Source organism: Diadema antillarum, unplaced genomic scaffold, assembly GCF_040938485.1.
Source record: "Diadema antillarum isolate AM-2024a unplaced genomic scaffold, OU_Dant_1.0 seq00002212_RagTag, whole genome shotgun sequence".
Lineage (NCBI taxonomy): Eukaryota > Metazoa > Echinodermata > Echinoidea > Diadematoida > Diadematidae > Diadema > Diadema antillarum.
Window position 1 is genome coordinate 134,215 of NW_027272846.1, and position 13,403 is coordinate 147,617.

Sequence of the window (13,403 nt, forward strand, 5' to 3'; positions counted from 1 at the left end):
TATCTTTTTCCCAATCTTTCAGTTTTACTTTTCTATCCAGTTTATTGTGTTTGTCCCTCAGCTTAATAAAATTGCAAAGTGGACGCATAAGAAAAGATTATGGTGCTTTGCAAGAGTGATATTGCTCTGAGCTCACTGACTAGTCACATGCAGAACAGGCGTACGATGGTTCATAACCATGTGTTGATGCGAAGCACAAACCCTGAAAAATTCTGCAGCAGTGACGTACACACCCATGCAATGCAATAGCCAGTTTCAGGTGCGTGTTATGATCAAAATTGCTCTCACACCAAATTCTTGTGAAGTGTTTGACCTTTCAAAAACAGGCATAGGCCATGCAATCATAATCTCTACCAGATTAAGTGAGTATTAATTCTGTAACACATAGCAGCACATATTTTATACTGTAAAACCAGAAATATTTGAGGAATGAACCTATTGTAAATTTGCACTGACGATCTTTTTCGCAGCATGAAGTTTTTAACGAATTGCCACAGGCATTCAATGCATTGTGTAGAAAAAACTTTTGCGTGCATTTTACTTTCGTAAATCTTGGCACCTCAAGAAATTTCGTGAAAGTTTTATGCATGCGAAAATTTCTGACTACAGTATCTCAAAAGCTTTTGGAAATTGATCTGTCTTTCTCCATTGCTCCCAAATGATATCTTGTTTTATTTCAGGTGATGAGGAGAAACCAGAGCCTCCAAAGGATGAGACAGGAGGAGGAGAGAGCAAGGAAGGGGAGGCAGTGGAGGGAGATCCCAAGCAGGCCAAGAAGAAAAAGAAGCAAAAGCCAGAGGTAAGATGAAACCATTCGTTTTAGTCTCAATGGAATGTTCAATGAGAATGATCTTACTCTGTACTTCGGGGGCGTTTCATCAACGAGTTCATCGGAGGTTTTCACCGACAAATTTGCTATCAGCCAATCAGACGCAAGGATTTCAGTAGCTTTTAACAGTTGTCAATGTAAATCACTGGCAAAAAGTTTCATGAAACGGTACGCACAGACGACAATAAAGAGGTTCAACGTGATCTTTAGCGTGGACTTGCATTCCTACTTTCCAAACACTCTATTCATCAGAGTACGAGAATGGTTCTCTCTGAATATCTGGAAATTATGTTTGTTGTTTGTTTGTTTTTTCATGATCATGCAAAATGTTGACTTTGTATATTTTGGATGACATGTTGTAGACACTCTGAAATAAGAATGAAGTTGGATATTTACTTTCAGAATATCCTAACGAAATGCTCATAAGGGGTATTTGTCCTCTCAGCTTTATTTGTCCTTTCAGCTTTTGTAATTTTACATTGTAGGCCTCATGCTGAGATTGGAGAAATTGGGGGAATGCTAAAATTATTACCTTCGAGATATGGATTACGAAGCTTCAGATTGTATAGAATTTTGATAGACTGTCTATGTTCTTACATTTCCATTCAGCCATCTGGCCTGATTTTCTTTACTGTAATTTCACTTGACTTTTTGCTTTAAAAATCTTCATTTCAAATGAATAGGATACAATCAAGTGCTAGGAAGGTGATGTTAATGTCTATTCACTATTTGAACAAAAAAATAAACAAAAGAAAGCTAGACCTCATTTTTTGCAGAGAGCAGTTAAGCCAAAGTATACTTTTAGAGTGTCAAAAATGCAAGAAGTCTTGAAAATAGAGCTGACAGAGGGAATTATCTGTGAACTTTCTTTCCAGCTGAGTGCCAGAGGCAAGCTGGGTCAAAAGGCGATCAAACTCCTTCGAAAAGGTCAACCCCTGAAGGATGACCTTTTAGTGGACATCATGGTGGAAGCTGTCAAGTAAGTTGCCATATTTACATAAAAAATCTACTTGTAGTTATTTTTGTAGCCAATTGTTCTTTCGTGAACAACATCAAGTTTGTGCAATTGAATTCTCTCATTTGTGAAAATGCAAAATGTAGTTGTTCATTTCTTCAGTCCATTCACTGTCACAATTGCAAGCATATTGAGTGCAAAGTGTTTTGAAAGATTTCAAAAGTTTCAAGCATTATGTCCATTTAAACAGTGGAAAAGTTGCGTATGCTATCACAAGGATGCGGTGAGAAATCAGAGGTGAACAATGAACTTAAAAATGTGATAAAGTTGTTCCTTTTCAGTAGATGTAGAGTGACAGAAAAATGTGATAAAGTTGTTCCTTTTCAGTAGATGTAGAGTGACAGCAATAATACACCATCAGAATTGTTTTACTGACCAGTATTGTGTAACATATTAAAATGTTATTTTTCACTTTCTCTTACTCCGATATAAGTGGTTGGCTATTTCATAATATGTTCTCTTCCACTTTCTACCTTATATTCGTACAAGTTTTAGCATCTCATAGGTGTCCTTCATGATTCTCTGCTCTTTTGCATCTGCAATATCGCATAACAACCATCAATGTACATTTTTTACTGTATATTTTAGTGAGATGTGTTTTGTGCATGTTGTAGATTTTGTGTCACCACAAGATATTGTTTATGTTTTGAGAAATATTAAAAAAAAATTGAATTTGAATCCAATTGAATTTGATAATTTGATGTGCATGTTGTAGATTTTGTGTCATCACAAAGTATTGTTTATGTTTTGAGAAAAAAACATAATTGGAATCTAATTGAATTTAATGATTCTCACCTGACTAGGCGTGCTAAAGAAGAGCAGGGATGGATCATGGATGGCTTCCCCACCACCGTCTCCCAGGCAAAGCTCCTGGAGAAAGCCCTCAGCGGCTATGACGCCAACGCCAAGCCATCCAAGAACAAGCTGCGCCAGAGCCGCCTGGCCCCAGACCCCAACCCACCCAAGGATCCCCCTCCGCCGGTCAGCGGGATCGATGTCGTGGTCCTCCTGGAAGTCCAGGATGAACTCGCCATGCGCAGGGCCGCAGGACGATCATGTGAGCATTCTTGCTTCTGTTCTTTTCTTTCTGTTCTGATGCAATTGCAAGCTATGTTTCATTCAGGGAGGATAATGTTTTCTCTGGCTTCCATAGGGAGGGAGAGGGAGTTATATTTATTTACTGTAAAACCAAAATCGTTTGTGGCATGAAACCTTCACAAATTGGAGCCAATGGCCTGTTTTTGCACCATGAAACTTTCACTAATTGCCACTTGCATTCAATGCGATGTGTGGACAAGAACTTTCGCGAATCTTAATTGTCTCGCAAAATTTGTGAAAGATTCATACATGCGAAAATTTCCGGGGTGTACAGTAATTTGTATAATCATATGTTGAATGTGCCCCTTTTCTTTTTGTAGGGGAACATAATATCTGTCACAGCTGTCACAATAGATTTCATGAGGCATATATTTTCACTCCACCACAGCTGCATTGCAGTTTGCACATGACCAGACAGACATCATTCGTATTATACATACATGTATATGTATGCACACACACACACACACAACAGTAAGATTATTTTCAAAATCCACCAAGCATGAAATTAGCCTTGTCTTTGAACATTGTCTTATTCTTGGAGTACGCAATCTGTAGAGTTCCAGCGTAGTTTTCCTGTGATCAGCATTCTTTTCAGTTGAAGAGACAGAAGTGTTTCCAGGAGGTTTCAGTAACATTAAACAGCTTTGTTTGAAGTGTAGAATCATTAGATGATATTGCATGCGTTTCCCCATATATAAACAAATCATCCAAAATATGCCATATAAATTTTCCACCATGGCACAGTGGGTAATGGAAGTATTGCTAAGGTGGATTGTGAATTGTCTTTTACTCTTCTCCGTATCCCCACAGATGCGGCCCAGGCTGAGGAGGAATTTCACCAGGAGTTCAAGCCGCCTCCAGAGGGCAGCGCCACGGGAGTCGGCAAGCAGGAGAAGGTCCAGCAAGTCAAGGACCCGGCCTTTGACCAGGAACAAGTGCAGCACAGGTGAGGAGAGATGATGGTCCCCCCAAGCCTGATTTCCTCAAAACTTAGCTCAAATTGGTGCTTTTCGAGTAGCTGTAGGGCTGTTATTGCTGTTATACAAATGTACTTAAAGGAACACTGCATTAATTTTGCTGTGATGGCTCTGGGCAGCTCTTAGTTTTCCATTATGTCCCTCATATCCAAAGTAAAGAGTAAAAAGCTTTAAAGTGGTCATATTGTAAAAATCAATTAATGGAATAAGTCATAAAATGGCAAATAAAATAAGGAAATAGATTTCTGGGAAGTGATTCTTGATATTGGTGAAATATGGGGCTTAATTGTTTCTGAGCGGGTAATATTTGCATGAAGGCAGAAATGTTAATACTTCTGGTCTCTTTAAAGTCACTTTAATCAAAATTGTAACACCTCATCAATCAGCATTCACTAATGGGACTGATAATGGGTGGCGTTTATCATTCTTTGCATCAATGTTCTTCATCCCCTCACAGGATCACAGGTTTCCAGGATGCCTGGAAGAAGATGGAGAAATGGTTCACTGGTTTCCACATCCTCCAGAAGCTGGACGTTGCCATGGAGAGAGATAACGCCTTCCAGGCGATCGAAAGACTCATGATTGAGACGAAAGAGAAGGTGAGTTGACAGTTCTAATGAGCTCACAATATTGCAATGATTGTTGATGTGCAGCTGGCAGTCTACACATTGTACCGTTGAGCAGAGCAGGATTGAAAGTTTTTTTTTTCTTCCAAAAAGAGGGAACTCTAATTATCAGGCACTTAAAGAGACAGTAAGGGTAGCACACACACACAAGATATTTACTCATAATGGATGAGGAATTGTGCAGGAAACTTTTTAGGACTATCATAAACTCAATGCAAGATTTATTTCAGATCTTGGCAAGGTAGCTTAAAAAATATCTTTGATCTCATCTGTCATCATACCTGTCCCTGTTGCATTTGACAGACACTTTTCAAATCCTAGCATGATCTGAAGATCCTGCTAAGATCTGAAAAATTAAAGGGATTTGATGTTGGCAGACATGCTCCAAAGTAACAGAGATTTGATGTTGGGAGTATGTCAATATGCAATATGGTAACCATGGTTTGATGTCTTAGCTGGTTCATGAGAGATGATATCATGCCATCTGTTCTTTAACCCATAAAGCCTGGGGGGATTTTGCTACATATATCATCACCTTGTAATCTTACGTTTGCACTGTTGAATATCACCTATAGTTTAGAGAAAGCTGGGAGGGACTTGGTCAAATTCATTAAGTCTGCACAAAATCAGAAAGAAATCTACAAAAATTTGCCAATTTTAGAGAAAATGGGAACTTCAGTCTTCTAACATGTGTTGCCAATTTAAGAAATAGTCTTACATTCTCATCTTTTGACCCCAAACAAACAATTATATTTGAAAAACAAAGGGCAAAATGGAATGAGAATTTCTTTACTCTACCTTAGGAAATACTGATAAAGAATACTTGCAGTGAAAAGGAATGATAAAAAGATAAAACACACCAAACAACAGAAATGTGTCTTCTTGGTCTTGATGAGTTTAATAAATGGTGTGTATTTTGTATGCTTCCTCCCCCTTCCTCCACCTCTTCCTCCCCCCTCCCCTTCCCCTCCCCCCCCCCCCCCCCCCCCCTTGCAGATTGAGAAGGCCAAGGAGGATGCCTCTAAGGCGGAGGATGAGGAGGCATCTAAGGCAGCCGAGCAGGTCCCGCCCACTACGGCTGACTCTAGCTCAGCCATGCCCACGGAGGGCCAGGAGTCTACAGCACCGCAGCCAGCTGAGGCGGCACAGGTATGACATCAGATACAGGGGACATATACACACTCTCATTCTCAGAACATAAAAGAGATGTGTATAAAAATTTGAAGGTAGCATCTAGTGCAGCTTAGTCTCTTCACACACTCTTTGTATCGACACATGTCAATGACGAGTCCAGACTGGAATGAGTCGGTGTCATAGCATATCACTCAATTGGTAGCTAATTGCTACAGAGTATGTTGTGGAGTCATTTCAACTACAAACTAACTACTAGTACTCTCTGTAGCCATTCATTGCTTGTTTTACACCAAAAGTGGAGGAGAAAGAGTGGACACTCTAGATTTCAAGCAAAAATTTTTAAATACAAAGGCACCATTTATTATGATAAAAAAGTGGGATACATATGAAACAGCTGACACCTCTTTATTTCAAGAGAACCTCATTACCATTTCACTCCTACCTGATTCCAGTCAAGGTAAAAGAAATTGATACTTTAAGCATAAAATATGGAATAGTAGTTATCTTTACTCCATCACAGATTGTCATACATTGTATAACATATCAGACTTTGATAGACTTGTGTCTTATCTGAGATATTAGCATTTTAAAGTTTCCCTCCTTTCTTTTTTTATTTCAATGCTGGCATATTCATTGGTTTAATTTTCAGCCTACCCCATCGGAGACGAGCAAATCAGCTCCTCCTGCCTCACCCAAGGGATCTAGGGCGGGTAAGTTCAATCATGTCTTTTCAAATCAACTTGCTGCCCAAACCTCATTTTTATGATCAACTCTATATTCTGGTTCTTATTGGTCATTGGTAGATATGTAATATAGTGAAACATTATATAGATGATGACTGGCGGGGGAGGGAACATACCGAATGTTCCACCCGAAGGGTTTGAAATGCTATTGAGGGAGGTTATAAGTCCCGAGACTTCGTCTCGGGACTTATAGCCTCCCGAAATAGCATTTCAAACCCGGAGGGGGGAACGTTTGGTACATGTTCCCGACAACAAAAGTCATCATCTGTTATATTATATGGGTTAGTCAAATACATCAACGTCAACCACCAAAGATCGTAGAGATCTGTAGGCTCCTACGAACTTTGCAGCCACGGCCACCATGTACATTGTACCAGCAAAGCGTGCATGTGCAGCTAGCGCGCACTACGCACTACATATAACTCGCTCGCGCAGAGCCAAATTCACTGTGCGCGCGATCCTACGCGTAGGCATTCTGTCATTTGTTACGTGGAAATGTTTTCCCATGGGAGAACATTACCAAGAATGTTCGCCCATGGGAGAACATAACGAATGTACCTCCATCACGTGACTCTGTTTAACCAATCACTAACCAGTATTTGACTAACCCAATTAGTATACATGTTTGATCTCAGTCTCCTCGGGTCATGAATATTATCAGCACACTAGAAAAGAGAGTGGGATGAAGATAAGAGTGCAGGTTTTGAAAAGTCTTTTTTTTTTTCTATTTCATTCCGACAATTCTATGCATATCGCCATGTGTTGGTTACTATGAGCCATTTGAGTGAAAATGTACGTGTCAACTGTGAATACAAAAAACCTTGTGGAGGATTGAATCAATCAATGGAGTGAGAACAGTGTATTTAATGTAGAAATTGTGAAAATCTGGATGTCATATTTCTGTCATCCACTGATCTCTAAGTTGTGGTATTTAGTAGGGTCACATTGATTCAGACAACCTGGGCCACTCATCTGCAGAGGCATTTAGAAGCATCAGTACTCATGCAATATAAATGTTATAAACATAGGCAAAAAATAGAGCATATTACAGATTCTCTACTCCGTAACTATTTCTATGAAATATCAAAAATAAAACATTTACTTTGCTTTCCACTTATTTGTCATCTTTGCTTGTCATAAGGGATGAACTTGGCGTGCAGTGATCATGAAAGCATGACTTGTAATGTTCTCTGTCACTTTGATTGGAAAATATTTCACCAGGTTCAGCCAAAGGCAGGGGATCTTCAAGGGGCAGGTCACCCAAAGGTGAAAAGGGTAAAAGGTCAAGCAGCAAGGGGTCACGTAGCGGAAGCGCCAAGAAGTCCCCAGGTAAGCATACCATGTTGGTCACCCCTCAGCCATATTCTTTCATATTTGTCCACCTGTTAATTTTCCTTTTGTAACATATCTGTTCTTATATCTACTGTAGTTCTTGTACTGTGGTGGTGCTCTGTGCAACAATAACATATCATCATTACCTTTTCCATATCTCATTTTGCAAAGAAATCATTGATTCTTCAGTATCTATCAATCTATTCATTTCTCTTTTATATCAGGTTTGTGCTGGCTTCAGTATAATGCATACACACTGTATGTCAGTTCAAAAGCTTGTTGCTCAGTGAAGGAAAATAAACAGTACCTTTAATATTTTACTATTTCTCATTGTATAATTTTGTATCTGTTTCACCCACGGCAGAGTGAATTTGGTAATAATATTGAGTGAACATCTGATATCAAAGGCAAAATTAACAGATAAAAGATATTTCATGAGTTACTTTGCCAAACAGTACTCCACAGAGTAGTACCTTGTAATGGTAATCTAGTAATGAAAGTCAGAAGATAAGACAGGAGAACATGTATTTGTAGATTGAAAGAGACTAAAAAAACTATTCCTACAACCAATCTATCCATTTTTGTGATAGTATAGTTGATGTTAACTCTAATATGTGACTGTGAATATCTGGCAATCCTCACTATAGATATATCACTCTTCCAGTCAATAGTATACTTTGAAAAATATTTTCATGAACCTCATAAATGTTACAAGGAAACATATTGGTGTTAGTGATGTGATGTTCAGTTCAAAGGAATGTGAAGTGGTCATTTGTAGAACATGGATGTGCTACAACTCATGGATCTTTAGAGGAATGTTCTCAACAACCGACAGTGAAAACTGTGGACATTAAAACCAAACTTGGAACAAATGAGTATATGTGACCCGCTACAACAAAAGGATCTTAAAGCTGCTGACGGGTGAGCCGAGAAAATCGAGTTTGAAGTCAAATCTTCAAAATCCGTCAAAACGTTTGGATTTCTGTTTTTGACACGATTTTGTAGTCTAATGTATCTTCTATCATCTGCCCGAAATTTTGAAGCTAAATGATCAAAGGAAAGGCAAGAAAATAGCATTTTTCTGGGCCATGATTTTTCGACTTTCAATGGAACAGAAACGTGTCCGAAGATTTGGATTTAGCGCCGCAGATAGACTCCGCCCCTAGCTACTAGAGAGTGATCTCATTGGTCAGTGCGTGGCATCCTGGTTACTGATTGGATGTGCGTAGACTGCTGGCACTAAGCTTGAATGAACATCAGAGAGGTTGCCAGGAGAGTATCTTCTATTGTCAGATGGTGAAATCTGTCTTCCTTCCCCTTGATCATGACAGCGTCGGAAGGAAAACTTTGAAGGCGTTTTACTCGAAACGCTGATTTCTTAAACCACTCGACATGCGCTAATAAAATCATCGATATCTCCGCAACCAAGTACTTTTATGAGTCATGTGATATATGACATTAAAGTGGAAGAGTAAGATAATAATTTCATGTCATTTTCAGAAAACTGTCCTCGCGACTTTCGGATCCTTTTGTTGCAGCGGGTCACATATGTTCTTCCAGTGAAGAACACGATACAGATAGCTGTATGTACAGCCTCTCATGTTTATCATGATCTTAAAAGGCATTCTTTGTCTGCTCTTTCAATGCAAGACAAAGGAAAGAAAGGAGGAAAAGAGAAAGAAGCGAAAGGAAAAGGTTTGAGTAGCCGTGGTTTGAATGGATATGAAAACTAACTATATGCTGTCCAACAAATTCATGTTGTGAATCCCTAATTTCATGACTATGCCATGTCTTATCCCCTGGCAGAGTTCACGTAAGAATTAATCAAATCCATTGTTTGAAATGTGCATAGCATTTTACTTACTGTCACCAGACCCCATGTTACATCTAACTCATATCACCATATTTATACATTGGCTATCACTGTGGTAATGATTGTACATTTGTACCTACAAATGTATATGCCAAGTATAAGTGAGTTACCAACATTTTAAGAAAAGGAAGAATAAGAATTACATGTGAGTGAGATTAATACTTAATAAGTGGTTGACATTTGTGAGAATATATGTTTGCAGATGGATTTTTTTTTTGTTCCAGATTTTGTCCATTGCAAATTTTGAATAACATATCTAACCTACTTACTTTATCTTGTGTGTCTATTTGTAATAAATAAAGGAACTTACATGTACCTGGATGATGTCTTTGTTTATAACAATTGTCAAAATTAAATGTATGCTGCACTCATTTCACTTCATGTAACAAGACCAAGGTCACATAATCAAAACAATTGTGCCTGTGACCTTTGAACACAGAATGCAATTTATTTTTACCTTGTGGAATAAACATTTAACTGCTGTTCCCTGCTTCATATAGTGCAGGATTTGCAGGTTGATAATGCTCAGTCCACAAACCCAAATAGCTGATATACACATATGCATGAAAGTTTTGTCTAAACAAATCTTAGTTTGGTAGAGCATGATCGAGGAAACTTCATGCATTTAAAAAGAGGATCTAGCATTTAGATTGAATAACATTTGTTAAAGTTAGATGAATTAACAACATAGGGTTATTGCATTTGGTTGTTGGATTTTCTTTTGTAAATAATTGATATATGTGGAACCCAAAGTGTTACACAGATTTTACAGAATCTCATTCAGATGAAATCAACTTTAGCGTGATAGGATTTTTTTTTTTATTTTTATTTAATGACAAAAATCCTCATGCTTTTCTCCTTTTTTTCTCCTTTTTTTTTTTTTTTTTTTTTGGGGGGGGGGAGGCAAGCAATTATATGAGAGAAAAGGTCCCCAGTATGCACTTAAATATACCGAGTATATGCACACATATAACATACATACAACAATCCTGTATGACAGCACATTAACCCATATACCATATACTGCAATGCATTACAGATGTAACAATGCATGTCTAACCAGGAGCAGTGATAGTGGTAATGATGTTGCCATGGTAACACATCACATTTCGCTCCCTGCATCTCAGGAGGCTCGCCTAAGCGGAAGGGATCCCGCAGCAAGTCTCCCAAGAAGCGCCGCACCCCAACGCCAGAGCCGGAACCAGAGCCAGAGCCCCCCAAGGAGCCCCCTGGCCCACCCCCTCCCCAGCCTGGCTCGGAGGACTGGGTGTATGTGGACGAGCCCATTGATGAGGTATAGGGTTCAAATCTCCTGTCATAAAAAGGATGATACTTCATCAAATGTATTGTCTTCCAAAATTCTGTTACAAATACATAATTTTTGTAACAATCCTACCTGACAATTGTTTCTATGTATATTCCTCTTTTTATAAGTAAAGCTGATCTTCCCTCTCTATCTATTTGCATGGTCAGTGAGAATGACAAGCAGAATAAAGAATTAAAGCGCTGTTCATATGTCACCATTAAACATCACTTAGATATCATTCCATATGTTCCATGTGATTAAGAGATTTAACCCACCACTTGAAACTTGATACTATCATTGTTATTTGTGCCTATTTCATAAAGGGGGCTCAAATGCAATATATTTCAAAAGAAGAATTGCATGGGCAGTTTTGATGGCCAAAATCTAAAAAAAAAAGTTTTGTGCTTTTTGAAATGGTGGAAAGTACTGATCTGGTCGAATAGATATGCTGATAATGAAATTACTGCTACGGGTTTCCAAAATTCTGTCTCCTCGTATACTTATATTGGTATTTCTTTATACATCAGGACAGACAATTTCGTAACTGCACACTTCATGCTAGCTTATATCAAACTCCTCCATTTCTCCTTTCCAGAATTTGGCTCATGCCCTAGCCCCCCACTGGGACAACACGGAAGCCACCTACCTGGGCTCCAGCAAACACGTCTTCCGCAACATCCGGCACGAGCGGGAGGACATCTACCACTACTTCTACCGCATCCGGCGCAACTTTGAGTCCTACCTGCGGCGGCCGGACGGCAAGCAGGAGTTCGTCTGCATGTGGCAGCAGGAGTACAACGAGATCGCAGAGGACATGAGGGATGATGATGAGACTAAAGCTGAGCTGCACCAGAGGGTCCAGGTATGTTAGAAGAGGGCCTTCTTCTTTTCTTCATTATTTGTCTGGCACATTGGTGCCAGGTTTGCCAACTATTTAGAGTAGATACAATCAGTAGTGGTGTGAAACGTGAAGTGGTGATGCCACAAAATGAATATTTCATCTGTTTATGCATCATGACCACAATGGCACAAATGGCTCTTTGAACTTATGAGAGATATGATATATAAGACTGGGGATGATGATGATGATGACGCTAATGAGTGATGATGCTGAATCTGGCTAGTCCGTCGATATGAAAATTATGAGGTTAAGATGCTGACATAATTGGTGGTGGTGATGTTGCTGCTGCTGCTGCTGATGATAAGGATGATGGTGATGATGATAGTGATGATTATGATACATGTATTATATATTATATATCATATGATGATATGATGATGATGATGATGATGATGATGATGATGATGATGGTGATGATGGTGATGATGGTGATGATGGTGATGATGGTGGTGGTGGTGGTGGTGATGGTGATGATGATGATGATGATGATCATCATCATCATCATCATCACCATCATATCATCACCATCGTCGTCAAGATGGTGGTGATGATGTGATGATCAGCATCATATCATCGCCATTATCATCAAGATGGTGGTGATAATGCTGCTGCTGCTGATGATGATGATGAGTGGTGAAGACAGTAACAGTAATTATGGTGGTATGGTAAAGCTGGTGCAAAGGTGTCAATACTGATGATGATAACATTAATGGAGAGGATGAAGATGTGATTGAGATTATGATAGGAGTGAGATGACAAGATTAGAATGACGTTTCTGGACCATATCAAATTGATTCTGGTTGGTATTGATCATCACACTTGATGTACTTTCTTTCTCTCTTACCTCCAGGACCTCAAGGAACAGCTGTGGGAGATGTCTGACGAGAGGAAGCTGGAGGCGGAGTCTGAGCGCCAGTCTGTGATCAATGAGGGCTGGCTGGAGGATAGACTAGGCCTCCTCACCAATCACTATCTCACTCTCATGCAGGTGTGTTCTCTTTTCATCTTTCATTCTGGTGGTAATTCATACATCTCTCTTGGATGCAGTAATTTTGCATGAGTTTGCCCTGCAAAGAAGCAATTGCATAAGAAGAATCATATATGGAGAGGACATTGTGTGGGATGGTGCTAGCTAAGTTTGCTTCAACTAGAAACACTTTTTATGAGGGCCCTTGTCACCTATTTGTGTAATGACTATGAAATAGCTGACACTTTTCAAAACAGGGAACTTAATAATTACCTCAGTATTCCTCTTAGAATACTCACCTTTATTGTTTGATTAAGTGAAGGATGATGGCATTTTCAAAACAGGTCTTTATCATACACCAACCTATTATAATATTCAACAATTAATAGTATTACAAGGCATGAGTACCTATTGTGGAGAAAACAGCTGCTTTTATAAAGTTCATGATTGGTAAAATAGGAGCAGTTAACTTTTACACCTTTGAAGGGTCCTTTTTATATTGAAAAAAAACACAAAAACAAAAACAAAAACAAAACAAACAAACAAACCGTCACCTGCCTTGTACTTTCTTCACACACTGAAATATATATATGTATTTT

General features: G+C 39.0%; 1 protein-coding gene across 1 annotated transcript in view; it reads left to right on the top strand.

Annotated features, from left to right (window-relative positions):
• The window catches only part of LOC139714260 (sperm flagellar protein 2-like), a 47,602-nt gene that overhangs the window by 13,797 nt on the left and 20,402 nt on the right, over positions 1-13,403 (top strand). Inside the window, exons 17-28 of the mRNA XM_071625975.1 lie at positions 681-799; positions 1,705-1,808; positions 2,648-2,901; positions 3,756-3,891; positions 4,380-4,521; positions 5,545-5,697; positions 6,332-6,392; positions 7,647-7,754; positions 9,408-9,452; positions 10,758-10,924; positions 11,532-11,798; positions 12,688-12,825. Coding sequence (XP_071482076.1) covers positions 681-799; positions 1,705-1,808; positions 2,648-2,901; positions 3,756-3,891; positions 4,380-4,521; positions 5,545-5,697; positions 6,332-6,392; positions 7,647-7,754; positions 9,408-9,452; positions 10,758-10,924; positions 11,532-11,798; positions 12,688-12,825 — 1,694 coding nt within the window. The remainder of the gene's footprint in view (positions 1-680; positions 800-1,704; positions 1,809-2,647; positions 2,902-3,755; positions 3,892-4,379; positions 4,522-5,544; positions 5,698-6,331; positions 6,393-7,646; positions 7,755-9,407; positions 9,453-10,757; positions 10,925-11,531; positions 11,799-12,687; positions 12,826-13,403) is intronic.